The sequence below is a fragment of the Pipistrellus hanaki genome (genome assembly GCF_964339955.1).
Source record: "Pipistrellus hanaki genome assembly, chromosome: 18".
NCBI classification, from domain to species: Eukaryota; Metazoa; Chordata; class Mammalia; order Chiroptera; family Vespertilionidae; genus Pipistrellus; species Pipistrellus hanaki.
The window spans coordinates 487,361-512,459 of NC_140520.1; the positions used below are offsets into that span (position 1 = coordinate 487,361).

Consider the following 25,099-nt stretch of genomic DNA (forward strand, 5'->3'; position numbering starts at 1 on the left):
CCAGAAGGAAGACTTAGGGCAAGTTCCTGAGAGTGGAGACTTGGAAGAAGGGCGTGATGGATGGCGGGAGGAGGAAGCCTGTGCGGAAGGCCTTGGAATGGGGAGATGGCGGAAGCGGGGCGTGGCGCGATTTCCTTTCCACCCCTTTGTACCCGCATTGGGAGGATGGCCTCCCTCCCTGTTTAAACCTCCGTGGTGTTGGGGCTTGTGTGGCTGTTTGGTATTAGCATTTCTGAGAAGGGCAGTTCCTCCAGTGTGATCTCCGGACCAGCTGCTCGGGCATCGCCTGGGTAACAGGAAAAGACGAATGGCCGGGCGATTCGGGGCGCACTCACGGTTGAGATGCTTTCAGGTGTTGTTTCCCTTAGTCCCGGCGCCGGATGTGAACTCGCCAGCGTCCGCTGCAAGGCTGTTTCCCTTTAAGGCTGTCACCACCGCTCAGACAGTGAGTGCTGAGGCCTCACCTACTCAGACCTTAAAACCAGAAAATACGTGAAAAATAAATTTTATGTTTAGAAAAGGCGGTATGTTCGGAGAAATATTTGCATTAAAAATGCAGAATTTCAGTACTTTCTCCACACATTTTATTAATCACATCATAGATGTGTTGCCAATCCTCTCACACTTCTCTAGGTAAAATAATGAAATCCCACTAAGTAGGCTTGTGACCGAAGTAAATTCTATTTTTATGATTGAAACAGGTAATAAAATAAGAAAGCTAAACACCGTGTTGGGCTCCTCCACTCCGGGAACGACCTTTTGATGGATCAATGTGCAGGAGCCAGGCGGGGTTGAATTTGTATGAAACAGTCCTTATTCTCAGGCAGATCAGACTTTTCATACTTCATAACTTCTGTGGGGTGATTCACATTTTCAGTTACTGTTACATTCATTTATTCTCTGCATTCATCTCTGCCCTAATTGGAAAAAAATAAATAAATAAAAGGTGTTTGTTAGGCGCCATTTTTCCACCTGCATTAGTATTTGCTACACAATGAAGTAGATCCTTTTTACATTTGCTTGTATCCCGTGCCATGAAGTATATCTGCAGGATCGCCTACACTTTAGTCATTGTTAGCATGAACAGAGAATGACTCAGTGCATACTTAGTCAGGGGCTGTTCCTGAAAAAATATAGGCTCCTTGCTCCACATCCCACAACGACCCCTCTTGGGGCGGTATTCCAACAGCCAAAAGCTCATATTCCCTCTCCTCAGTTTTTGAGTTGCAGAGAATTGGCTACTCTGATTTACATTTTAAATCAGTGGCTAAGGAAAATATAACCGGTAGCAATTGCTAGGTTCATAACAGGTTGTCAGAACTGTTTTTTAAGAGTTTTACATGAGCCAGACCCTGGTAGCTCGGTGGTTGAGTGTTGACCTATGAACCAGGAGGTCATGCTTCAACTCCATGGTTAGGGCACATCCCAGTGGGGGAGGGTGTGTGTGTGTGTGTGTGTGCAAGAGGCAGCTCATCATTTCCATTTGGTTATTTTATTTTTTTGTGGTGTTCTGGAACAAAAATTTAAATATCTCCGAGCCCCATTTTCTTCTTTTTCAAAACTGTGAAGGCAAAAGGTGTTGTTTTTGTTGTTGGTGTTGTTTACAACTATTACAGTTAGTCACTGAAAGTCTTTTAATTGCCTTTTTACTCATTTTGAAATGAGCAAGAATAATCCAGCTACACTCCCGCCCCCCTCCCCGGCCAAGCCCGAAAACACGTTTTGGCCAGCTTGCCTGGCAACTGTCTGTTGCTCTTGTTCTTGCCATGGCTTCCTGGTTCATAGTGTATTTGGTTTGTTTTGGTTGTGATTTGATATTATGTCCCGGGAGATTTCCCAAGGCCTAAAACATAGCTTTTTTTCTTTAGGAAGGATTTATATTTGCCTTTACCAGGTGGCTCCAGGGCTCAGAACCAGTGTGGGTTATCCCTACACTCAGTTCCCAGCCTGCGTGAATCCCTGTGGTGTTACTGCCAGGAGCAAGTCAGCTGGGCTGTTAGTCCAAACCCCCGGTGGTGAAACTCGGGCAGACTCTTCCTTGCAATAACCAGTGTGATTGATTGTGTGTGTGTGTGTTTATTTCTAGTTCATCCTTCCACCCCAAGGATGTAGCTCTTGCACTGGTGCCCAGCTTCACCTAGAAAGATTTATCAGGCTCCCCATCATGGAGAGGTTTCATAAACCCCCTAAAAGCAAAGCTCAGCTTTAGTTAAAAGCCAGCCGGGGTGTGTGGGGTGTCACATGGTCAGCCCCCTGGGCTAGAGAGCTCTTTGCTTTCTTAGTGGCTCTCTTCACGGCGTTTAAGAATATTGAAAGTATTATTCTGGATTTCAATGGCACCCATTTGCCATTGTGTGGAAGGGGGGAAAGTCTGCTTTCCCTCCTCTGGTTCTTCTGCTTCAAAAATAATCTCATCGGGAGAAAAGAGATTAACATGAGAAATGCACATTGAATGCCGTGCACACAGGGACCCCCGCATGCCTAAGTCAGACAGCTTGCATCTGTGGGAGGTTTGGAGATAGAAAGGGCAACAGGGATACAAGACATTCAAAGCCTTGGTTGTGGCAGCTTAAGAAGGGCAGGTCCATGGAAGTTTGTCCCGCCCCATAAACAGGCCAAACAGGTTCTTCCGGATGTTCCTATGGGAGAGGTCATTAACTCAAGTTGCATGTAATATGGGGGTGGGGGGTGGGGGGTAGTACCCTCTCTTGTGCCCAAGGCTAACAATGCCTTCAGCCCCAAATAATCAGCTTGTCGGGCTCCGAAGGCGCCGATTAGGCGGGATCGGGCACAAGGGCCACAGATGTCACTCTAGCTAATACTGATGAAAACGATCCCTCAACCGTGGCACAATTATTTATAGACGAAACATTCAAATGAGGCTAGCAAGGTTTCGATCCTGATTGGGTTATTCGTAGGTTGTCGTCACAAATGAGCATGTAAATAAGCCTTTCATCGTACCATTCCATTGGCTGATTACTGCGCTGGACCCAATCAGATGTTACCCAGAGCTAAGAGAGCCCTGGGCTAGCGCTGTGCTGTGCGCTTCAGAGCCTGTGCAACTTCCTGACAGCGCACCCGCTGCACGGTTGTGGGCGGAGGCCATCGGCGCGCCCGCGGACACCTAGCGGCCGAGCTTACATCTCGGGCGCAGGAGCTGGCTGGCACAAGCCTGTGGCTGAGAAACGAGGTATGGCGCGCCCACGCCCAGGCACTCAGCAACGTGCTGTGCGACTGAAACTTGGCATCCTCAGCCTTTCAAAACTCCCATATTTGTCCCTAGCCGGTGTGGCACTCTGGGTAGGTTGTGGGCCTGTATATCCAAGGGTCCCGGGTTCGATTCCTACCTCGGTTGCAGGCTCCTCCCCAGCACTGGGTCCCTGGTGGTTCCGTCTACTACTGCCCTCCCCAAAATATAAAGTCCTATATATAGTATTTTAGCTACTTAGCGTATCTTCCCCTTTATAGCCACCCGAATGTTAATTCTAAAGTTTCGTGATGTCCCAAGAGGTTAAAGACGTCGTAGGCACTCACGCGCCTATAGGGGTCGCCAAACACCCATAGCAATAGAAATACTGCACTCCGGCTGGTCCGTGTGGGGCAACTTTGTTGCTAAGTATTTTTGCACTGCAGATCAAATGGACAAACCGGAATTAGATCCTAAGCCAGCCTCCCGGCCCTGCTAAACCCCACTCCTGCTCAAACATTGTAACGTACCGAGACCAGATACAACCCCAACCCCGGAGCCTCCGAACCCGGGAACCCACTGCCCCAGCCCCCGAGCCGACCACGGAATAAGAAGTGCCACAGCTCTTCCCGGGAGACCGGTGGGTGGCTCTGAAAAGAGCCTTTGGGGTTGTGTTCCTAACAGTTGGCCAAAGGGACTTCCTACTTCTTCTTGGCCGCCTTCTTTGGCTTGGATGCCTTGGCCTTGGCGGCTTTCGGCTTCGCCGTCTTGGGCTTCACTGCCTTGGCCTTGGCGGGGCTCTTGGCGACCTTCTTGGGCTTGGCGGCCTTCACCTTCTTGGGGCTCTTGGCAGCTTTCTTGACTCCCGCGGCCGCCGCCGGCTTCTTGGCCTTCTTCGGGGTCTTCTTGGCGGCCTTCTTGGGGGTGGCCGCGCCCGCGGGCTTCTTGGTCTTCTTGGACGCCCCGGCCGCCTTCTTGGCCTTGGCCGCGCCCGCCTTCTTGGCCTTGGGCTTGGCCTCGCCGGAGGCCGCCTTCTTGTTGAGCTTGAAGGAGCCCGAGGCGCCGGTGCCCTTGGTCTGCAGCAGGGTGCCCTTGCTCACCAGGCTCTTGAGGCCCAGCTTGATGCGGCTGTTGTTCTTGTCCACGTCGTAGCCCGCGGCCGCCAGCGCCTTCTTGAGCGCGGCCAGCGACACGCCGCTGCGCTCCTTGGAGGCGGCCACCGCCTTGGTGATGAGCTCGGAGACCGGCGGCCCGGACGCCTTGCGCTTGGCGGCGCCGGCGGGCTTGCGCGCCTTCTTCTTCGCCGGAGCCTTCTCGGCGGGGGCCGGCGCGGCGGGGGCGGCGGGCGCGGTCTCGGACATGCTGCGGGCGGGCGTGGGAGCGAACTCGAGCCGGAAGAGCGACACTGGCCGGGACTCAGGCCGCGCCGCCGCGCCCGCGCGCTTATATAGGGCGGAGCTGCGCCGTGATTGGTGCGCTGTCCAGCCCGCCTCGCTGGCAGCTGCAGAGTGTCCTGTCGGATCCCGAGTTGTGTTTGTTACACCTCGAAAAATGCTCAAAATATCAAAATCCCCTGCACCGCCTTGCCCGGTTTTGCGTAGAGAGGGATCCCCGAAGTCTCAGGCTTCTCCCAGTAGTCCCGTGACTCGGGAACGACACACCTTTATGCGAAAAACTAGCCATATTTCCCACCGTGCGCGTCAGAATTCAACTCTGAGAAACAAAACTTTCTATTTTCTGCGTAAATTATGCACCGATCTTTAACGGTGGAGTTTTCTGACCTCTCACGTAGGATTCTCCAAGTGGTTAGCTTCTCATACATCCAAAAACCGTGCCCCTGGGATGAAGATTTTTATTACAAATCTGCCCTTAAGTGAGGGAAGTAACACAGGTTCCTCGGAGAGTCCTGCCTATGGAGCCGAGGGCATTTGAGTTCATAGAGCTGGATTCCTTTAATGCCAAACGAATTATTGCCCACGAGGGGTCCCATTTTGGAGCCCCGAGACATCAGCCTGTGCGCCCACGGTTTTCTCTCTGTGGGCAGCACCCGCGATTTTAAACAATTCCTTTCTATAGTTCGTTCACTGTCTGCTCCCAAGGGTTGGGGGCGGGGCTGCTGGTTCCCTTTCCCTGGACAACTGCTCCAGGAGTTCAGATGCCTCCGATTCAGGGTCTTGGGAGGGAAGGGGAGGCCTAGCACAGGGTGCACAGAAATGGGAAAAGGTTTATTTGCACGAACCCCACAGGGGATGTCCACCAAGCCCCTGGCAGCGGAGGTGCGCTTAGAGGTGCACTTTGAGGTGTCTTGCTAAGTTTTCTCAGCCCATACCTTAGGGTCCCATTGTAATAGCCTAGGTAGATTGGAAATTTGGCCATAAAGGGACTTAAATCAGAAGTTGAGCTTATAAGGCTCCGACTCCTATTGTTAGAGGAACCCAGGCCCCGTATTATTGAATAGCGGATCAAGAACTAGTCCACCCACCAGATAGCTTCCCTCCTGAGGATCATGGCCCGATGCCTCCCAGCGCTGCATGAAGAAGAAAACATGTTACTCGGGGGATTGAGTGACGGCTCATTTCCCATCCCTCCCAGAAGCAGAGTTTCCAGGGGCTATGGAAGTGGAGTCCCGCCCTCTGAAGACGTGTTTGCTCCTATTAACAAGGTTTCCGGAGAGCAGTGTCCTTGGGTAGCTGTCCAACACAGAAGTACCGTTGGCAATGAACACCCAACCCAAGGAACTTTTCCAGCGAAATGAACTGGGTGGACTTGTCTCGAGAAACTGCAAGCCCTGCCCTTGAGAGAGAAAAAACAAAACAAAACAAAAAGCCCCACAATGTTGGCCAGTGCCTACATCGATAGGATATTATTCTGTGGGTGTGGCAGCTGGTTCTAACATTGGTTTTGGGCGATCACATTGACTTTTAGTTTTATTGCCCCATAGTTTTACACCCAACAGACCCTACAGAGGATGCCCATAAAGTCCTGGGAAATGGAGGTGCACGTTAAGAAATCTACCTGCATTCTTTTTTTCTTTTTAAAAAAAATATATATTATTCATTTTTTTACAGAGAGGAAGGGAGAGGAGAGGGATAGAGAATCAGAAACATCAACGAGAGAGAAACATTGATCAGTTGCCTCCTGCACGCCTCCCACTGGGGACGTGCCCACAACCAACGTACATGTCCTTGACCGGAATCAAACCCGGGACGCTTCAGTCCGCAGGCCAATGCTCTATCGACTGAGCCAAACCAGTTAGGTCCTGCCTGCATTCTTGCTGATTTCTTTTGGCCGATGCTGGTGGATCACATTGCAATACACCAGTCCTTCTGAAATAAAAAGGAGAAGACATATCTACATGATGAAACATTCGCGAGATGTTTAAAAATCATCTTATTTAAATTAATGCTGAATGTGGTACAGAAGTGATGTAAAATATCAAATGTTTAACGCCTTCGTGTCTAAGGAGTTTCAATGGAACCGGCTCATGCCCTTGAATGATAAGTGTTCCCTGTGCCACAGCCTATCTAATAAAGAGGGAATATGCTAATTAACCATCACTCCATCACAAAGATGGCTGCACCCCCAGCTGAAGCGAGGTTCCCTTAAGGAGCCTTAATGAGCAATCAGCAGGGACCTGAGGCTATGCCCTCCCCCATCCTGCAGGGCTTGGCAGGAGACCTCAGGCTCGCCCCCTGCCCTGGCATCAAGCTGGGGACCTCAGGCTTCACCTCCTGCCCTGGCATCAAGCTGGGGACCTCAGGCCGCACCCCCCACCCCGCAGAGCTTGACAGGGGACCTCAAAGTGCACTTCCTGTGCTGGTGCTCTGCTAGGGGAACTCAGGCTGCACCCCCCACCAGGTGGGGTGAGACAGGGGACTTCAGGCCTGCCTCCCCCCTACCCCCATCCTGGTGCTGGGCCAGGGTTCCTGAGGCTACTGCCCCTGTCTGGCAGGGCTTGACAAGGGTGGGACTGGCCGGATCTGGATCCAGCCCAATGGGAGTGGGGGATGGGGGGCGCTGGGTTCTGGGTCTCACGTGATTTTGAGGTGCATGTGGGTGGATGGGGAATTGACTCTGGGTCCTGTGGTGTGTCCCAGACTCTGACAAAAGGAAGGTGTTGATATACATTTTACTAATTTTCTTTCACCTCTGACACTTCTATTATAAAGGGCAAATAGCAATATTAAATTATTTCCTCTGATTAACCCCCTTTTAATGTGCACGAATTTCATGCCCTAGGCCAACAGTCGATCTATATAAAAGGCTAATTTGCTAAGTGTCCCTCCCTCGGTCCTACCACTTGCAGTGACGCACACTGACCACCAGAGGGCAGTCGCTCAATGCAAGAGCTGCTGGCACTGCACAGAGAAATGCCACTGGGGAGGGACCTGGTGCCCACAAAGCAACACTCGGCTTCCCCCAGTGGGACACAGTCCCGGCCACTATCCCGAGTGACATCCCACCAAATCGCAGCCGACGCTGCCGGGACCCCGTGGCGAATTCGTGCACATTGAGAGGAAATTAATCTGAAGAAATGTTAATGTTGCTATTTGCCCCTTTTCTATAAGAGTGTCAACCAAAGTCATGATTGACAGTGACAGATGGAAACAAGCGTGGGATTGGCACCAGCAAGAGCATTATATGTGTTGGGCATGCGTGAATCAACTTAGCCCTTTATAGACATAGAATGAACTTGCTTCATTAGACCTGCTTTCTGATGTAGCTAAACTTTTTCCAGCCCAGTGAGGCACCCCAACTTCTCTTCCAGGTAATTGTCAGCTACACAGCAGTAAATATCAATACGAAGCAGATTATTATTATAGATCACGCAGGGAGAACAAAGGGTAAAATATTTAACTGCAGCAGTGTTTGACTATATTCAGTGCAGTGAGAAAACCTGAAGTCATTTTCATGGTCCACCTTTTCTGAATTATTTTCAGTCGGGTCAAGTTTCTAAGCTTTCTAAGTCTCTGTTTTCTGGCTAATAAAAAGAAAACAGGATTCCAACGACTCTCCTGTCTACCCACTCCAAGACTTCTGTGAGGATCAAATGAGATGAGGCACGGGAAAATTTGATTAAACTGTGAAATGTTTGCACCTGGATAGTGTTAACAGGGGGGAAAAACATTGAAACCTGTAAAGTATTTTTGTGAGTTTATTTGAGCCAAACTGTTGACATATGCAGGGAAGCAGAACCTCAACGGATTGAGATAATGCTCCGGAAAATGCAGGGTTACATTTACATTTATACATTGCAATCAAAGGAAAGGGACATATGTGAGTTACATGAAATTCACTGGTGATAGATTAGGGAGGTGGGACAGAGCGAAGCAGGGAAACCCCTGGGATAGGGTAAAAGGCGAAATGATGGACATGAGCTTCTTTCACAGAGATGGATACAGGAAACTCATGATTAACAGTTGACAATTAACTTGATAACAATAACAATGAGGGAATATCTCGAGGCCATTAGTTGTGCCCTGAAGGGTCCAGGGTAAAAAGGAAGTTACAAGTTACCTAGACATCTCACAGATATGTTATCTTAGAGGCAAAAAAGCAAATGAGCTCAATAAAGAAGATCTAAGTTGATCTTTGTCAGGTGAAATATCAGTCTAGGACATGATTACCCACTATAACCTGTTTGTAGTTAGATATTTAATTTTCAAACCATCTTTTGTGGTTATTTTAGGTCTGAGTTTGCAAGACTGCCACGCAGGCCTCCCCTGAGCTTGTCAGGTTAGCATGTGGCTCTTTTCGTTCACACTATAAAGCAAGTCGTGTTCCTGGAATGAAGAAACACCAAGGAGGCTAGTCGCTAGGGAGTGGAAGCCGGGCAATGTTACATGACGTCATTACCCAGAAGGTGGGACACTTAGCATCTTAGCCTTTTATAGATATTGATATTATTATTCATTTCAGAGGCAAAGGGAGAGGGAGACAGAGATAGAAATATCAGTGATGAGGGAGAAATGTGGAGCAGTTGTTGCCTCCTGCACACCCAACCCTGGGGATGGAGCCTGCAACCCGGGCCTGGGCCCTGACCAGGAAACGAACCGTGACCTCCTGCTTCATAGATGGCTGCTCAACCTCTGAGCCTCGCCTGCCGGGCCAGATGGGCTCTTCACTCTGTGGAGAGGACCAGGTGCAGATGATCTTACTGGTGTTTGACCAGAAAATCCCATCCTGGTTGATTGAGGGTATGTTTCCGGGAGAGGTTTTACCTGCAGTCACCTTGGGTATAAATGTAGGTTTTGTGTGCTGGGCTTTTAGTGTTGCAGAAGGACAAAGAGCAGAAACCGGTTTGGCTCAGTGGTCGAGCATCAGTCTGCAGACTGAAAGGTCCCAGGTTCGATTCCGGTGTAGGGCATGTATCCCTGATAGGGGAGGTGCAAGAGGCAACTGGTCGATGTTTCTCTCATCGACATTTCTAGCTCTCTATCTCTCTCCCTTCCTCTCTGTAAAAAATCAATAAAATATATATTAAAAAAAAAAAAAAAAAAAAAGGACAAAGAAACACCAAGCACGGGGAAAGGGAGGGATCCCGTTTACTAACACCAGTGGATTCGGGGAATAATTTCCAAATCAGAGTGAAGGAACACGCAGAGGGCTTCACTGTATATAACCTTCTGGGGTCTTTGTCTTGCAGGTATGGTTCTGCCCCTGTCCTGGGCTTACAGGCAGGCCCCCGTGTGTTGGGGGTCCCCAGGCCATATCCGAAGATTTTCCTGGGGCCAGCGATAGCGACCCTCTCTTCCTGCCCCCGGGCAGCGCCTTGTTCACAGTTTTTATGGCCTGACACGGCTTGCAAGACCAGTTTCCTCCTGTGTGTGTGTGTTTTAGCAATCGTGCAGATTTGTCTTGTTCCAGATGATTCTGAGCCAGGAACTCCAGTTGGTCTCAGAATCTTAGTATTTATCAAATTCCTCAGGGGCCCGCCCAGCTCGGGGAGTGACTGCCAAGCTCACTGGCGGTGGTGACCGACTGGCCAACGGGTATGACCTTCGGAGGAGTGAGGACCGGAGCAGCCACAGGCCGAGGGCTGGGCCCCGGCTGCCCGTCGACAACCGGAACCCCTAGCCCAGCGTCTCCCCTTCTGGTCCCAGGTGGTCACTCTGAATAAAAACCACCCTTTCCCGCCGAGCCGGTGTGGTTAAGACGCAGGGAAGAGCCAGGAGGGATCTGTAGGCACTTATTTCCTTTAAATACTTTTATTTACTGATGACTCCCAAATCTTTTTATTTTATTTTATTTTTTCCTCCCATTCCCTCCCCCATAGTCTGTTTTTTTGGGGGGAAAAAATCCAAAATGGATTTTAAAAAATGGACATTTTTCCATTGTTTTTTTTTTAATGATTATATATGTATTTTAAATAAATCTTTATTGTTCTTATTATTACAAATGTTCCTCTCCCCCCCTCCATCGCTCCCCTCCACCAGGTTCCCACCCCACCCTCTGCCCTTTCCCCACCCCCCATTGTCCTCATCCATAGGTGCACAGTTTATGTTCAGGCTCTTCCCACACCCCCCACTCCCCTTTTCCCCGAGAATCGTCAGTTCACTCCCCTTCCATACCTCTGATTCTATTAAATTCACCAGTTAATATTGTTCATCAGATTTTTTTTAATTCCCTTGGTTTTTAGATTCAATTGTTGATAGTTACATATTTGTTGTTCATAATTTTTATCTTTATTTTCTTTCTCTTCCGAAAGAACCCCCTTCAGCAATTCATATAATTCTGCTTTGGTGGTGATGAACTCCTTTAGCTTTTTTTTTTATTAGTGAAGCTCTTTATCTGGCCTTCGATTCTGAATAATAGCTTTGCTGGGTAGATTATTTTTGGCTGTAGGTTCTTGCTATTAATCACCTTGAATATTTCTTGCCATTCCTGTCTGGCCTGCATGGTTTCTGTAGAGAAATCAGCTGACAATTGTATGGGTGCTCCTTTATAGGTAACTACCTGCTTTTCTTTTGCTGCTTTTAATATTCTCTCTTTGTCTTTTGCTCTTGGGATTTTAATTATGATGTGTATTGGTGTGGTCCTCCTTGGATTCCTTTTGTTTGGGGTTCTGTGTGCTTCCTGGACTTGTAAGTCTAACTCTTTCACCAGGTAGGGGAAGTTTTCTGTCACTATTTCTTCCAGTATGTTTTTAGGATCTTGCTCTCTCTTCTTCTGAGACCCCCATAATTCTGATGTTGGTTCGCTTGAAGTTGTCCCAGAGGCTTCTTACACTATCTTCAACTTTCTGGATTCTCTTATCTTCTTGCTTCTGCGGAGGTGTGTCCTCTGTCTCTTTATGTTCCAAATCTTTGACTTGATTCTTGCGATCTTCCATTCTGTTTTTAGGACTCTGTATAATATTTTTTATTTCAGACAATGTATTCTTTATTTCTAGTTGATCCCTTTTCATATCCTCATAGATCTCATTTATTTTATTGGCCTTTTCTAGGAAATTCTTTAAAAACCTTATAAGCGTTGTTTTGAACTCTATATCTAGTCACTTTTTGTCCTCCATTTCTTTTGTTTGTGATCTGTTTCCTTGGCTCGGCATTTTCACTGCTTCCCTGAGTTGGTAGGGTGGCTTTGTGTGCTAAGGTGTCCTATATGATTCAGTGGGTCAGCCTCCCAATTATCTGAGGTGGACACGCTTGGTGCACCCCTTTGTGGACTGTGTATACAGTCTTTTGTAGTTAAGTCTTGCTTGTTGTTGGTATCACTGGGAGGAACTGACCTCCAGGCCAATTGGCTGTGAGGACCAGCTGTGTCTATGCCAGGAGACAGCCTTATTCGACTAGACTTGGAAAATTGTAAAAGTCTCTGTGCTCAGCTTGGATGGGACGGAGTTTCAGGGTGGAGCCTACAGCCTTGGCTTCCGTCAGCCCCGCCCTATGAGATTCCTGAGTCTCAGTGTTCCTCAGGGTCCTTCAGAACTCACAGCACGCACCTCTGAGAGAAAGCTGCCCTTGAGTTTTGCCTGCTACCAAACAGTCAAGGCTCTCCCCCAATGAGCCCGGAACTAGGGTTCAGTTCAGTTGGAAGTGGGGTTCAGAGCAGTCTGGAGCTTTTGTTTCCTTCCTGCTAGGTCAATCCAGCGGCACAGCCAACTGTCCGTTCTCTGGGTGCAATGTGCGCACCTCAGGGACTTCCTTTCGTTGCTCCCCTGAGTTTCCGCCTTACAACCCAGACTCCCTCCTTATGAGCCTGGGTCCCCAGGGTTTGGCCTAGAACTGGGCTCAGCACCGCCTAGAGCTTTTGTCTCCCTCTGGCTAGGGCAGTCAACAGTCCGTCCACTGTGCATAATGTGCGCGCCTCTGGGACTGCTTTTCATCCCCTCCACCTTACAGCCCAGACTCCCTTCATATGTGTCTGGGTCCCCAGGGTCTCGCCCAGAACTGGGGTTCAGTGCTGTCGGAACTGGGGTTCAGCACAGTCCAGAACTTTTATCTCCTTTCCGCTAGGGAAAGCCAGCCAGGCACTCAGCCACCTCTTCCTCTCCAGCTCAGTCCTCTCCCCACTCGCGCACCGTGTCTCCGTACCTTAGGCTTTTACAGATCCTCTGATTTTCCTTCTGGCTTTCTCTTTCCTTCTAGTTGTAGAATTTCCAGTCAGTCAACTTTCCTATAGTTCTGGATAATGTCCATTTTGTTTTTTAGTTGTATTTTTTTGAAATTGTTGTGTGAGGCTGCAGTTAGGCGTTTACCTATGCCACCATCTTGGTTTTCTCTGGGACACTCTTTTTAAGGGCTGGGATATCTGTGAAAGTAAAAACTGTCTTTCTTTTTATTTATTTTATTTTATTTTTTTTAATATATTTTATTGATTTTTGTACAGAGTGGAAGGGAGAGAGATAGAGAGTTTGAAACATCAATGAGAGAGAGTCATTGATCAGCTGCCTCTTGCACACCCCCTACTGGGGATATGCCCGCAACCAAGGTACATGCCCCTGACCAGAATCGAACCCGGGGCTCTTCAGTCCCCAAGCCGACGCTCTATCCATTGAGCCAAACCGGTCCCGGCTCTTTTTAGTTAACTCAACAACCAAAACTGTGAGTTGCCACTCACGTATGGAACCTAATTAACTGGTGAACAGGGTGGATCCAGGGACAGGAAGCACAGAACAGAGTGTGGGCGGGTGGGAGGTGATCACCAAAGACCTGTGTGCAGAGACCATCACCCATGGACACAGACAGTGGGGAGGTGAGGGTCTGGGGCTGGAGGTGAGAGTCTGGAGGAGGAGGTGGGGGTCTGGGGCAAGAGGTGGGGGCCTGGGGCAGGAGGTGGGGTTCTGGGGCAGGAGGTGGGGTTCTGGGGCAGGAGGTGAAGGCCTGGGGCAGGAGGTGGGGTTCGGTCAGCGGGTTCCATTCCCAGTGTGGAGGGTGCAGGAGGCAGCCAATGAGTGATTGTCATCATTGATATCTCTCTCCTTCCCTCCCCTCCCCTCCCCTCCCCTCCCCTCCCCTCCCCTCCCCTTCCCTCCCCTCCCCTCCCCTCTCCTTCCCTCCCCTCCCCTCCCCTCCCCTCCCCTCCCCTCCCCTCCCCTCCCCTCCCCTCCCCTCCCCTCCCCTCCCCTCCCCTCTCCTCTCCTCTCCTCTCCCTTCCTCTCCTCTCCCTTCCTCTCTAAAATCAATAAAAAATATATTAAAAATACTTAGTTTAAGAAAGGAAAGAATGGAAGGAGCAGCTGCGTCTGCACTGGGCACCTGGTGGGAGGCGTCCAGGGCCCTTTTCCCCCCTGCCTGCCAGGCCGTGCTCCAGGCGCTGCCTCCCCTGCGGGGGTTGCTGACCCAGACGCAGGTCGCCCTCTGGTTTAGGTTCCTCCCGTTTCCGAGGGTGGGCAGATCTGTAAAATCCCACCGTCCTCTCCTCTCACTCTCCTCCTGTTGTCCTCCCTCCCCATGGGTACCACTTCCTCTGCCCACGCCAGGCTGGTGTTGGAAAGTCGCTGCCCTTTAGAGTTCCACACCATGCCTGCGCGTGACCCTTGTTGGTTCTGTGAGGCTCCACATATGAACTGGGCCAAACCAGTTCATATGGAGACTCCACATAGGAAGAGACTCCACATGTGAACTGGACCAAACCACTGAGGCCAACCCAACGGTGACTTGAACTCCATTCACTTTCCATCATCCCAGCAGAATAAGAGAACAATGTTCCACTTCCTGTAAGCCAGGCTCATCATTCCAGAATGGGCTTTTAATATTGTGGTGTCGACCCCGGGGAACAGGTCCCGTGACCTCCGACCCACACAGCTCAGCACCGGGCGGGCGATGTTCAGTGCTCCCTGCCTCCATGTCCGGAAAGGTCTCCGGGATGAACTGTTACCAACGAGGGCCAGTGCAGAGCAGTGTGCACAGTCAGTCCACTCTCCTTTTCTGAATTTGTTTTATTCTTCGTCCACTCTCTTTTAAGAATGAAGCGCGGAGGGGAATACATATCCATTCATCCTGGACCCGCCTCTGCATGAATGAACAGTGGGCAGGAAGGCAAGGAAAATGATGACGTGGGGAACAGTGGGATAGTCCAGTGGAAATAGGTTCTCTCTTTGTTTTTAAATATATGTTTTATTGATTATAGAGAGGAAGGGAGAGGGAGAGAGACAGAAACATCCATGTGAGAGAGAAGCAAGGATCGGCTGCCTCCTGCGTGCCCACACTGGGGATGGAGCCTGCAGCCAAGGCATGTGCCCTGACCGGGAATATGAACCGGTGACCTCCTGGATCCTAGGTAGACGCGTGTCGGCCGGGCTAGATTCTCCATATTTACCTTGCTATTTGATTTGCGTGCACCCTCTGAAAGTATGACTCATTTGATACATTAGACACATTTTTGCACAAAAGAGAGCTGCCCCTCAACAAGTTCCTCCCCGACCTTCCGCTCCGCATCCACACGGCACACGTGGGCACACGAAGAGACGGACCCAGAGCAAACTCTCGCAGAGGAAACTCCCGCAGGTGCAGCCTCAGTCGAGGATGTCGGGAAGGCGATGCCATCCCTCCAGGTGATCCCGGGACCTGACGCGGCTGACAGACACTCCGGACGCAGGCAGCTGTGCCTGAGAAGCTCTGCACCCGAAGGGGAGAAAGGAGACCAAAGTCCGCGTCCTTGAGCCCGGCTCCCTCAGTCTTCCCGGACACGAGCAGAACACGCACACACCTCTCGCCTCATTTCTGTACATAAACACAACACTCCCCGCGGAGAGCGGCCGGGGCTCCCGGAAGAGGCTCCGAGTTTGCTCTTCAGAGAAGCTTGCCAAGAAATGAAAAAGAAAAAAGAATAAATACAATACAATAAAATAAAAACAACAACAAAAGATAAGGCTGCCAGATTTGGCAAATACAAACACAAGATGTATTTCAAATAAAGAACAGTTTTTTGTTTTGAAGAGTTTTTCAAAAAATACCTATTTTTATTGATTTCAGAGAGGAAGGAAGAGGGAGAGGTGAAAACATCAATGATGAGAGAGAATATGGATCTGGTGCCTCCTGCATGCCCCCCACTGGGGATGGAGACTGCAATCCAGGCCTGTGCCCTGACTGGGAATCAAATCCTGACTTCCTGGTTCACAGGTCAACACTCACCCCCTGGGCCATGCTGGCGGGCAACAATTTTTTAGTGTAGACTGTCTCATGCAATGTTTCAGGGCTACAGCTATAATACAACCATGACTTATTGCCTGCCTGACATTTAAATGTAACCGAGCATCCTGTACCTTATCTGGCGACTGTATTCTCGGGTGCCCCTGGAGGAAGCTGGTTACGAGCCCTTGGACACGTCAGTCCACAGGGACAAGCCGTGCTGGGCTCCGAGTTACCAGAGGGACTTCCTGGGGTGACAGGCACGCTCTGTGCCCTTGTGGTCCAGCACAGAAGCCACAGACAACTCGACACGTGGTTAGTGCAACTGAGGACTCAGACGTTTAATCACGTTATTTAGATTTTAAATGCCATGGGGGGACCCTACCTGGTATGGCTCAGTGGATAGAACATCGGCCTGCGGACTGAAGGGTCTCAGGTTCAATTCTGGTCAAGGGCGCGTGCCTAGGTTGTGGGCTCGATCCCCAGTGTGGGGTGGGCAGGAGGCAGCCGATCCATGATTCTCCCTCATCATTGATGTTTCTGTCTCTCTCTTCCTCTCCCTTCCTCTCTGACATCAATAAAAATATATTTAAAAAAATAAATAAAATGCCACAGGTGGGTAGTGGCTACTGTATTGGGCAAAATGGCTCTAGAAACAACCAAATTTAGCAACTAGGACTTCAGATTGAGTGGTGACTAGAATGGTACAAGCCCCAGGAACAAAATCATAAATCCCCGAAACTGAGTGATTACCCCATTTATTTTTATTTATGTTTTATTTTTAAATAACCCTTTGTTGTTGAAGGTGTTACATATGCCCTCTTTCCCCTCCCCCCATTGGCCCTCTCCAGCCTGCCAACCCCCCCCTCCCACCCCCAGTGATCATTCCATTTCTGTGCAGAAATAAATGTTGACAACAGAGTCGATCTGAGTACATGTCCCGCACACCACACATGCTGAGGATCCATTCCACAGGGCGGGCGTGCAGAGCCAGCATGGAGATGAGTCTGAAAGAACTCGCCCTGCACATGAATGTCACTGCCTTCCACTGAGGCGCGGCGGGCGAGGTGCCCTTAGGGGCAGAGCGGACAGGCGTCTCCGGTGGCAACGCGCTGGTTTTGTCACACCCACCAGCCTATGGCCCATTGCTAGTGGGGCTTTTGTTTCTAGATGGTAGACACCCCCTCTCCCCAAGCGTCCACTGTTTACCCTTCTTATTTACCTGTTTGCCCAACGCTAGCTGTTGGACAAAAGGCCAAGCGTCTATTTTTAAAATACATATTTTTCTTGATTTCAGAAAGAAAAGGAGAGAGAGAGGGAGATACTGAGCTAAGTCGGCTGGGCCACGTGTCTGATGACAATCTGTAATCATCAGCATCGCCAGGACGTTGGCTCCGAAATTCATAGGACCGTGACTGTCCCTCCTCGGCGGTCCTGAGTCCCGTGGGTGTGAGGGTGAGAAATGGTGCCCCGTCAGTGCATAGCTGAACCGCTCGGCAGGTTGGCGGCTGTTGGTTTTGTTTGTTTTCCCTCTGCCCCTGCCTGGTGACCCTGAGAGAAGAGCCCAGGGAGGTGTGAGCTCCAGCTGGCAGCAAGCAGGTAACGGGATCGGCGGCTGACTCAGCACACTTCCTTTTTCAGAAGCGGCCTCACCCCTACGGAAGGCGCTCCGGCCTCGGTCCCAAGAAATGTGGGTGCTCTCCCGCCGCCCAAACTGAGTCCTGGAGGGTTGTCAACATGGCGACATGAATTCCCTGCCTGGGATTCACCTCCTGAGGAGGTGTACATGGTGTGTTCTAATTCCTTTTGGAGTAACAATGACCCTACTATCTCTCCCCCACCCCCACCGCCCATTGGTTCTACTTATTAATGGTGCCGGTTTCCAGTGTCAGTGCAGGCAGTGGCTGTCTTTTGGTAGCTCTCCTGTGATGCTAACCCATCTGGCACAATATTCAGGTTTGGGGATAAAACAGAGGGAAGAATTCCTGGGCTAGATATGACTGCTTATTGTCAATGTCAGTACGCACGAGGGGACCCTCCACTGAACTCCTAATATCTCCCAGTAATACTCACACATGATACTTGACAGGAATATTTCTTTGCACTTGTAATTCTAAGTTAGGATCAACAGATGAAAAACCCTTACATGTTAACCTAATTCTAACCTTAAAATACATGTAATTATTTACAACTCATAATAAAATTTAACATACTTGTAAAAAAAAAAAAGAGTTCAAATGATACATAAAAAACAAAAAACAGCCGGTTTGGCTCAGTGGATAGAGCGTCGGCCTGCGGACTGAAGGGTCCCAGGTTCGATTCCAGTCAAGGGCATGTACCTTGGTTGCGGGCACCTCCCCAGTAGGGGGAGTGCAAGAGGCAGCTGATCAATGACTTTCATAGATGTTTCTAACTATCGTTCTCCCTTCCTCTCTCTCTCTCTAAAAAAAAAAAAAAAGATATATATTCAAAATTAAAAAAAAAAAAAAGGGAGTGAGGGGTAGATAAAAGAAAGGATATTGATGCACAAATTAGTTGAAAATATAAAAAGAGGATTACCCGGCCCGGGTAGCTCAGTGCTTGAGCATCGACGGATGAACTAGGAGGTCAGGGTTTCATGCCCAGGTTTCAGGCTCGATCCCCAATAGGCAGGTCTGCAGGAGGCAGCCTAATCAGTGATTCTCTGTCATCGTTGATATTTCTCTTTCTCCCTCTCCCTTCCTCTGAAATCAACAAAAATATATACTTTAAAAAATAAATAAATAAAAAGAAGTGTAATACATGGTGATGCTGTGTCAAGCGGATGCGATGTGTCTGGGACGCCCCAGATACCCAGCTGGTGGTTCGGCCTCGGCCTGGCTTCTCAGTAAACCCCTAACGTAGACCAAGCGTGTCAAACGCAAAAGCAAAATAAACAAGGTTTAAGTGTATGTGGGCCTCGAAAAAACAAGAGCTCCGCCGAAACCGGTTTGGCTCAGTGGTAGAGCGTCGGTCTGCGGACTGAAAGGTCCCAGGTTCGATTCCGGTCAAGGGCATGTGCGTTGGTTGCGGGCACATCCCCGGTGGGGGGTGTGCAAGAGGCAGCTGGTCGATGTTTCTCTCTCATCGACATTTCTATCTCTCTATCTCTCTCCCTTTCTCTCTGTAAAAAATCAATAAAATATATAAAAAACAAACAAACAAAAAAAAAACAAGAGCTCCAATGTTCATAGAAACGTAGGTTTGTTTAGAAAAGTGTAAAAAAATAAGCACAAAAACAATATATTCACGTTTTCTTCCCGGCCCTTGGCATCTATCTCTGCTACTCACTCTCTCTCCCACTTTGGGGCAAACCTTGTTTTTTTTCTCCCAAGCCAAATGCGGCTCTTTGGCCCCTTGAGTGTGGCTCTTCCAGAAAACACCACGGCGTGGGCGAGTCTATGTTGAGGAAGTGGCGTTAGAAGTTTACGTTTAAAAAATTTGGCTCTCCAAAGAAATGTCAATCGTTGTCCTGTAATTTGGCTCTGCTCATGAGTTTGCCGACCACTGGCTTAGATCAGCTTCGTCCCAGGTACCTGGCGGTCCTCAGGGATTGGAGGTCCTGGGTTTTTCACTCTCATCCATTAAAATGGTTCCTCCACCTCACCTCACCCCCAGCACCTGAGGACATGATAGAGGCCTGCTCTGGGGAAGCCACTGAGTTTATCTCTCACCAGCAAACTTTCTCGTGTCAATTTCATGCCAGGACCTCTATGCTATCATGCTATCAACCAACCTTTTCTTTTTCTTTTCTTTTTTTTAACATTGATTTCAGAGAGGAAAAGAGGGGAGAGAGAGAAGCATCAGTGGTGAGAGATCATTGATCGCCTGCCTCCTGCACGCCCCACACTGGGGATCCAACCTGCAACCTGGGCCTGTGCCCTGACCAGGAATCGAACCCTGAACCCCTGGCTCATAGATTGATAATCAACCCCTGAGCCCCGCTGGCCTGGGAATCCTAAGGATTTTCCCCCCTCGGTCCAGATCAGCACTTGTTGGGGTTGACGCAGCTGAATGATGGGATCCCTGGCATCTGTTACGGGGGAAGCAAAAGGCCCTGTCGTACTCCTTTTCCAGCTGCGCTGGGGACCGAGGCGTTAGAGCTCCTTGCTCCCAAGCACACAGTAGTTGTATAAAATAGCTGAGCTACAGGTCAGGGGCTTCAAATGGTTAACTGACCCAACGAGAGTAAGACACAATCCAGAGCCCGGGTTTGCAGAGGACAGAGTAGAGGCGGAGGGTTATGCATCGGCCAGTCTAGGTTCGACCTAGATGCGACCCGGGTCTAGGTTCAGGGTGTCTTCTCAGCCCTGGAACCGGCCTTAGAGGCCCCTCGCCTCCCTCGGAAGCTTCTAAGATGGAACCTGACTTGTTATTTACCCGGAGCCCGGACTCACGCCCTTGGGGAGAACAGGGCGGGGCGGTTACAAACCCGGCGGTAGCATGGCTCCCCGGCCTCAGCGAACTTGCAAGGCGACCTGAAGGTTAGAGACCTCAACCCAGGGCTGAGTTCACAGGCTCTGGGCCCTGCGGCTGTTTGAAACGCGTGGTTAGGGAGCAATCTATGCAGGATGCTCCATTTTTAGCAACACTGCAGAGCCTTTTCTTAAGCTCTAAAATAAATATTTGCACCGCCACAGGTTTGGAGAAAAACTTACCTTCCCGTGTGCTTCCCCTCTTTAACCTAAAGTGACATCAGCTCTTCCCGGGAGGTGGGGAGGGGGCTCTGAAAAGAGCCTTTGGGTTTCAAAGCGTTTCCGGAAGAAGCGACGCCCGTCCGATTACTTGCCCTTGGCCTTGTGGTGGCTCTCGGTCTTCTTGGGCAGCAGCACGGCCTGGATGTTGGGCAGCACGCCGCCCTGCGCGATGGTCACCTTGCCCAGCAGCTTGTTGAGCTCCTCGTCGTTGCGGATGGCCAGCTGCAGGTGGCGCGGGATGATGCGCGTCTTCTTGTTGTCGCGGGCCGCGTTGCCCGCCAGCTCCAGGATCTCGGCCGTCAGGTACTCCAGCACGGCCGCCAGGTACACGGGCGCGCCGGCCCCGACCCGCTCCGAGTAGTTGCCCTTGCGGAGCAGGCGGTGCACGCGGCCCACGGGGAACTGCAGGCCGGCCCGCGAGGAGCGAGACTTGGCCTTGGCGCGCGCCTTGCCCCCCTGCTTCCCGCGTCCAGACATTGAGAGGCAAAAGCAAAAGGTTTCTGCAAAGAGAAAGCTAGATCCTGGCCTGAGCAGACCAATTCTGGGAGTAGGGCGAACATGGCCGGTTTTATAGGCAGGTCCTGCGAGCAAACGGTGGTGTCTGATTAGCTAGGCACGGGCTCAGTCGCACAACCAATAGGACATCGTAATTTCCATGCCTCATTTGCATAGGCCGGCCCTAGGAGGACACCCTTCGCGCTTGTCGGCCAATGAACTAAGAGGTTCTCTGCATCCCTCATTAGCATAAAGTCCCTATAAGTAGCAGAGGTTTTGCCCCAGCTGCATTTTCTCTCAGTATCCAGAGACTTCAAAATGCCTGAGCCCGCCAAGTCCGCGCCCGCCCCGAAGAAGGGCTCCAAGAAGGCGGTGACCAAGGCGCAGAAGAAGGACGGCAAGAAGCGCAAGCGCAGCCGCAAGGAGAGCTACTCGGTGTACGTGTACAAGGTGCTCAAGCAGGTGCACCCTGACACTGGCATCTCGTCCAAGGCCATGGGCATCATGAACTCGTTCGTCAACGACATCTTCGAGCGCATCGCGGGCGAGGCGTCGCGCCTGGCGCACTACAACAAGCGCTCCACCATCACGTCCCGCGAGATCCAGACGGCCGTGCGCCTGCTGCTGCCCGGCGAGCTGGCCAAGCACGCCGTGTCCGAGGGCACCAAGGCCGTCACCAAGTACACCAGCTCCAAGTGAGGCGCCGCGGCCCGGCTCCCGACCCCAAAGGCTCTTTTCAGAGCCACCCACGTTTTCCAAAGAGCGCTGTGGTCGGAAACCTGAAAAGGTGCCTGATCCAGTTAGTAAAAGCGGGTCATACAGGTCTAACAGCAGTCAGGCTGTAGGCTGGGATGTGGGACCCGCTCTTAAAGTACCTGTGATCTCTGTTCCTGGCCTAGACTTTGCCCAAATCCAGGATGCGTTCTCAGCCCCTTGCTTTTAAATGGTTCTTTCTCTGTTAGAAACGGGGGGTGTCCAGCTGGGGTGGTTCAGTGGATAGGGCGTCCTATGGATCAAGAGGTCCTGGGTTGCAGCGCCAGCAGGCCTGCAGGTGGCAGCCTCTGTGTCTCACCGATATTTTTATCTCTTCCTCACCCTATCAAAAGTCAATGAAATAATATAAAAAGGAAACTACATTATAAGTACTTAATGTTTACAGGAAATGTTGACGATTACAAAACTGGATTTTACAAAATAGGGATAAGATGCTGTGTAGTTTAGAAGGATCGTGTGTTTTTTTCCCCCCAAGTTCTCCTTGGCAGTAGGCGGGGCCTCGGTCTGGAAGCAGCTGTCTGGCCACGGTGCCTGGGAAGCGTGTCGCTGGCCTCCTTAGGCCTGGAGCACATGTGCAAAGCCCTGGCCAAGGCAAGGTCCATGTCCTCTCAGGTTAGAGGAGAAGGAAAATGTCATTGTAAACAGGACCAAAGAGGCAGGAAAGAGACGGCTTGTGATGCAGGGATAAAGCACATCTTGTTCCCGAACCTTAACTTATTGTAAAGGCCGTGGGCCTAGAACCCAGGATTTCCTACCGAGCTAAAAGGGCATCAGACCCATTTTCTCAGCAGCGGCGCTCCTGAGGGGTCTCTGATCTGAACTGCATGTCTGCTTCGTTACCTGATCAGCATAACTCTGTGGTTCTGTTATCACCTAACTTTAAATATTGTCCCAAGTTCACAGTGAGCTCCTCTATCTTGCACGATTGAGAATAGTTTATGTTTTTATAAGTCCGAACTAATTTTGAGCCAATTGTTTACCTCTGCAGGAAATTAATCTGTTCCAATGTCAATTTAAATGGTAAGTGTCTTATCTAAAGGCTAAAAAACATTTTAAATAAACTCAAAAATCAGAATTCTGATACTTTATATGTGTTAACTTTTTACGTTGTGACAGAAAAAAAAAAAACACACCTAGTTAAACGGTGAGTTTAGTGATCTTATTTAACAGGTTACAGATATTAGGAAATAACAGGTTAATAACGAAACCAAACTATTCCACTATTTTAAATAACTTAAATATTTAAATGTATGGTATATAGCTTTCTAGAGGGAAAGTCACATTTCTAATCGAGATAACCCTTTGGATCATCTCCCTGGCTTAATTTTGCTTTAAAAATGCCTGTATGAAAAAACAAACAAAAAAGGAAACAATAAAAAGAAAGAAAAACAACAACAAATGCCTCTATGCCTTTTTCTATTTTTGCCATGATGGGAAATGTTAGCACACTATTCTAGTGTATGCAAGGTAGCATTTATTTTCTAAAAAAGTAATTGAGTTTAGTAAGGTTCTTCCATTATGGCTTACTGGTTAGATAAGTTAATGTCTTCACTTAAAAATTTACCATTGTAAATTAGACATTGAACCAAATTCACCTTTAGTAGATCATATCATTTAGAAAAAGGAAGTTGAGAGAAGGATTGAATGTGTCATAAGGATTCAGGGTGTCAGCTCAAATACCGAATTGGCAGTCTATACGTCTGTTGAAGAATTTAGGTGAGTTATTAAATTGAGTAACTGCAGGCCAAGCCTGTGGGAACCGGGACCGTTTCTGCACGACTCTTGCTTTCGCTGGTTTACCATGACCACAGGTTAATGGGTGAAAGCACATGTGCACACACATGGGAATGGGAGGTAGATGTGCTTGTGTTCCCTTCAGTGTGCAGAGGGGATCTGTCCCGTGCACTTGGGGCCATGCCCCACGTTCGCATGGGTAGCCCCCTCGTTCCTGTGACCACTCCCTCCTTCTGGCGCAGCCACAGTGTTCACATGACTGTGCTAATGTCAGAATCACCCCAACCTGGAAAGAATTTTTGTGAGTTTATTTGTGCCACACTGTCGGCAATTTCTGGGGAAGCAGGATCTCAATGTATTGGGACACTGGCGGGTTCCCACCTTGTTTTGTACATTAAATCAAAGGAGGGGGCGTGAGTGGGGCATGCGAAAGCCACGGATGATGATTAGGGAGGTGAGAGACAGCAAAGGGGGAGGGGGATGTGAGAACCCCTCTCACGTCCGGCGTGGTTCAGGGTTCTGGAAAAGTGCGCACACAAATGAAAAGAGACCAGAAAAGTATTAATTTGGGAGTATTGGGGGCCAGGGAGAGCCCACCTCTCCTGGGAGGATTACACCCTGCTCTGTCCTAGCTATCCCTTTTATTGAGGCTCTGGGATACACCCATAGCCCTGGGGCAGGAAACTCCAATAACAGAAATTTACATAAGACAACAGAGCTGGAGGCTGCTTGAGCTGACAGTGTTTCAACTAAATAATGAGTGATTAGAGCAACTAAGGTTGTGGACTAGCCTTCTGGTTTCCTGTCTAGGGCTCTCTATTAGTGAGACAATGATCGATTTCCCCTCAGGGGAACCCCTGGGATTGGCTAGAAAGTGAAATGATGGCCAGGTGATGACTTACACATGTGGGTGCAGGTAGTTAACAGTCAGCAATTAACGTGATAACAATGACAATGAGGGAATCCCATCCGCCCTGGGTCCCAGGTTGTGCCCTGAGGGGTCAGGAAAAGGGAAGTTACTAGTTCCCCTGAATCTTCCTAAGGTGTGTTGTCTTAGATCAAAAAGACAGCAGACTCAGTAGAAGAGGAAGTTGGTCTTCTTCCGGGAGGACACCGGCCTGGGACGTGACTACCCACCTTAGACTGCTTTTAATTAAAGGTTTCTAATATCAGAAAGGCCCCGCACAGGCCTTCCCGGAGGTGGGCTGGTCAGCATGTGGCCCTTCCTTTGTCACAGTAGGAATGTCTATTTGTTAATATAGCGAACTCAGTGTCCTATGTGTTGTCTTGTTTATGCTGGTAAGGTAAATATACTTTGGAACTGAACTCATCACTATATGAATTCACTGCTGTAGTCTGTTTTATTCTGGAACTGGATGAAGGACAAACACAAAACACTAACAGGAAGAGCGAAACTTGTGAACTCAGGCGACTTTCAACATACTGTGCCTTTGTCAAGCTTTTAAAAATATATATATTTTATTGGTTTTTATAGAGAGGAAGGGAGTGGAATAGAGAGTCAGAAACATCAATGAGAGAGAAACATCGGTCAGCTGCCTCCTGCACACCTCCTACTGGGGATGTGCCCACAACCAAGGTATACGCCCTTTGCCAGAATCTAA

The 25,099-nt window shown here is 49.6% G+C and overlaps 3 protein-coding genes across 3 annotated transcripts; 1 reads left to right on the forward strand and 2 right to left on the reverse strand.

Moving 5' to 3' along the window:
• Positions 1 to 1,630: 1,630 nt before the first annotated feature.
• Positions 1,631 to 23,132, forward strand: LOC311612591 (histone H2B type 1-C/E/F/G/I). The gene is made up of 2 exons (XM_084865646.1): positions 1,631 to 3,190; positions 21,271 to 23,132. The coding sequence occupies exon 2, from the start codon at positions 21,288 to 21,290 to the stop codon at positions 21,666 to 21,668; it is 381 nt and encodes a 126-aa protein (XP_084721772.1). The 5' UTR covers positions 1,631 to 3,190; positions 21,271 to 21,287; the 3' UTR covers positions 21,669 to 23,132.
• Positions 3,188 to 4,599, reverse strand: LOC311612579 (histone H1.4-like). The gene has a single exon (XM_084865630.1). It carries the CDS (start codon positions 4,546 to 4,548, stop codon positions 3,889 to 3,891), a length of 660 nt encoding a protein of 219 aa, XP_084721756.1. The 5' UTR covers positions 4,549 to 4,599; the 3' UTR covers positions 3,188 to 3,888.
• On the reverse strand, positions 14,298 to 21,011 carry LOC311612586 (histone H2A type 3). Its single transcript, XM_084865641.1, has 2 exons — positions 20,436 to 21,011; positions 14,298 to 15,429 (listed from the first exon to the last, which is right to left on the reverse strand). The coding sequence occupies exon 1, from the start codon at positions 20,949 to 20,951 to the stop codon at positions 20,559 to 20,561; it is 393 nt and encodes a 130-aa protein (XP_084721767.1). The 5' UTR covers positions 20,952 to 21,011; the 3' UTR covers positions 14,298 to 15,429; positions 20,436 to 20,558.
• Positions 23,133 to 25,099: the final 1,967 nt, after the last annotated feature.